The sequence below is a fragment of the Laetiporus sulphureus genome, assembly GCF_001632365.1.
Source record: "Laetiporus sulphureus 93-53 unplaced genomic scaffold LAESUscaffold_266, whole genome shotgun sequence".
NCBI classification, from domain to species: Eukaryota; Fungi; Basidiomycota; class Agaricomycetes; order Polyporales; family Laetiporaceae; genus Laetiporus; species Laetiporus sulphureus.
Window position 1 is genome coordinate 1 of NW_024468775.1, and position 2,145 is coordinate 2,145.

General features: G+C 51.2%; 3 protein-coding genes across 3 annotated transcripts; all 3 read left to right on the top strand.

Annotated features, from left to right (window-relative positions):
* Positions 1-53: 53 nt before the first annotated feature.
* On the top strand, positions 54-489 carry LAESUDRAFT_765513 (uncharacterized protein; the record flags this gene model as incomplete). Its single annotated transcript, XM_040913701.1, has 3 exons — positions 54-118; positions 154-284; positions 347-489. The coding sequence occupies 3 exons, from the start codon at positions 54-56 to the stop codon at positions 487-489; spliced, it is 339 nt and encodes a 112-aa protein (XP_040757197.1).
* A 243-nt stretch (positions 490-732) lies between these two features.
* On the top strand, positions 733-924 carry LAESUDRAFT_667967 (uncharacterized protein; the record flags this gene model as incomplete). The annotated part of the gene is made up of 1 exon (XM_040905351.1): positions 733-924. One exon carries the CDS (start codon positions 733-735, stop codon positions 922-924), a length of 192 nt encoding a protein of 63 aa, XP_040757198.1.
* Positions 925-1,380: 456 nt separating this feature from the next.
* On the top strand, positions 1,381-2,074 carry LAESUDRAFT_765514 (uncharacterized protein; the record flags this gene model as incomplete). Its single annotated transcript, XM_040913702.1, has 4 exons — positions 1,381-1,504; positions 1,574-1,672; positions 1,723-2,000; positions 2,054-2,074. 4 exons carry the CDS (start codon positions 1,381-1,383, stop codon positions 2,072-2,074), a joined length of 522 nt encoding a protein of 173 aa, XP_040757199.1.
* Positions 2,075-2,145: the final 71 nt, after the last annotated feature.

Below are 2,145 nucleotides of genomic sequence, written 5' to 3' on the forward strand. Positions count from 1 at the left end.
CAAGGGTGGTCAGACCGTAACAAGAGGATCTGGGCCGCAATGCCACTACTCTGATGAACTACTTTGAGAGTCACGGAGGTCGGCCTTGCGGTGAGGCGGAGAGCCCCTATGTGCTCATGTGTCTCCTTCTATGTGAAGCTGACAGTCTTTTAGCACGGAGTACATCCTCGATGTTATTGGCGCGGGTGCGACTGCGAGTTCGGACATCAACTGGTACCACATGTGGAGGAAGTCTCAGGAGGCTCAAACGTTGGTGCAAGACCTTGACGCCATTCACGCCGAGGGTCGTCAACGCCCACAGTGCGTCCACCTTCATCATCGCTGAAGCCATGCAGCTAGAGTATAGGACAGAACTCTGCATCGTACTTCCTCGCGGACCTGAACAACGACTCGCTGCAGCGTACCTACGGCATCTCCTTCCCCGACAAGCAGCAGCCGTTGAATGACGCCGAAGGCGCATGGCCCTTCATACGACCGTCGCGGAGATGACCGTGACATTCGAGGCTGCAGACACAGTTGGCTGTCCGGAGCGGTGGCGACATACAATCAACATTCGCTGGCATACACCTAGGCATGGTCTTCCCAGTATGACTTGCGAGTGATTCTTGATGATGACAACTCATACGGCCATAATTGCCTCCAGTTTTGAACGGATGCGTGGAGGAAATGCAGCGTATACCAAACGAAGTATGTCGCTCAGCCCTGAGGGTTCAATTTCAACCACTGATGTCAATGATCCTTGGGACTACCATCCGTGCGAATCAACACTTACTACTTCATCTCCCGGACATCCTGCGGAACCTAGGGCCAGCACCATCAATTTGGTGCTTCGGCTTTGAACGTGCAAATTACATATTGCAACGAACAAACACCAACAACAGGATGGGTAAGTACGATTACTTCAACTTCTACAGAGGTTATTAAAGGCATTCATCTAGATGAGCTTCCATCCACTCTTCTAACCAGCTTCTGTGTTTCCGTGCGGTATAACTTGGCCGTCTGTTGACTAATGCACGGGCACAAGCTCCTGCAGTACCGTGTCACGCCGGTCCGGGCATCCTTCTGTCCTCCACACGTTCAGTTCACGTACGTAGCTTCTCGACAGGTTTTCGCATTGTTCTACAATTGTTCTTTTTCCACTGTTTCCCTATCATAGCGAACAATACCGATCAAGGTTATTGCTCTACAATTGATTGTTCTTTTTCCACTGCTTTCCTATCTTAGCGAACAATACCGATCAAGGTATGTTCAGCCTATTCAAGCGATCCTCATCCACTATAATTCGATGTTCTTTGGCACGTTTCATGCTTCACCTCCTCATTCAACCTTTCTCGATTCGTGCCCACAGCATCTGTCGCCATCCAGTCCCAGCGTTGCTTCATGAATCGTGGCACGCGTAAAGGCGTGCGGCCTAAGAGGCTTTCACCATCTATCAAGAAACAGAGGAGATCATCTAGCGGACACATCGGTCTGATACCTTCTGTGTCGGACACCGACTCTCAAGGTACGCATGGACATCTACCTGGACTAGAGCAAGGTAATACTCAAGGGGATTGTTACGCACCCGACGCAGTCCACTCTCTCCAAGCAGCTCCAGTTCCTGAAACTGTACTTGAAGATGGGGATGCTGATGGCGACAGCTCTCGAGATCTACTCGAGGCCACGTTCCACGGTAACTACTGCGGTACAACAGTATCACTTACCACTAACTTCATATTTTAGGCAGCAGTACTCAGATGACAATCAGCAGAGCGCGTAAGCGCGTACGCTCAAGGAGTCCCGTATCAGCTATCAGGAAACGCAGGAAGCTGCCTCGCGGACACGTCGACCTGGTACCCTCGGAGTCGGACACCACTCATCAAGATACACGCGTGCATCTACTTGAACTGGGGAAAAGTACTACTCAAGGAGGTTATCACGTATCCGACGCAGCTCCATCTCCTGAAATCGCACTTGAAGAAGGGGATGCTGACGGCGACCGCTCTCGAGATCCGCCCACGGTCAGCTCTCTTCCTCCTGGGGAGAACACGTTCCATGGTAATCACTGCGATAGAATGCTATCAATTACCACTAACTTCGTATGTTAGACAGCAGTAGTCAGCCGACAATCAGCAGAGCGCGTAAACGCGTACGACCAACGAGTGC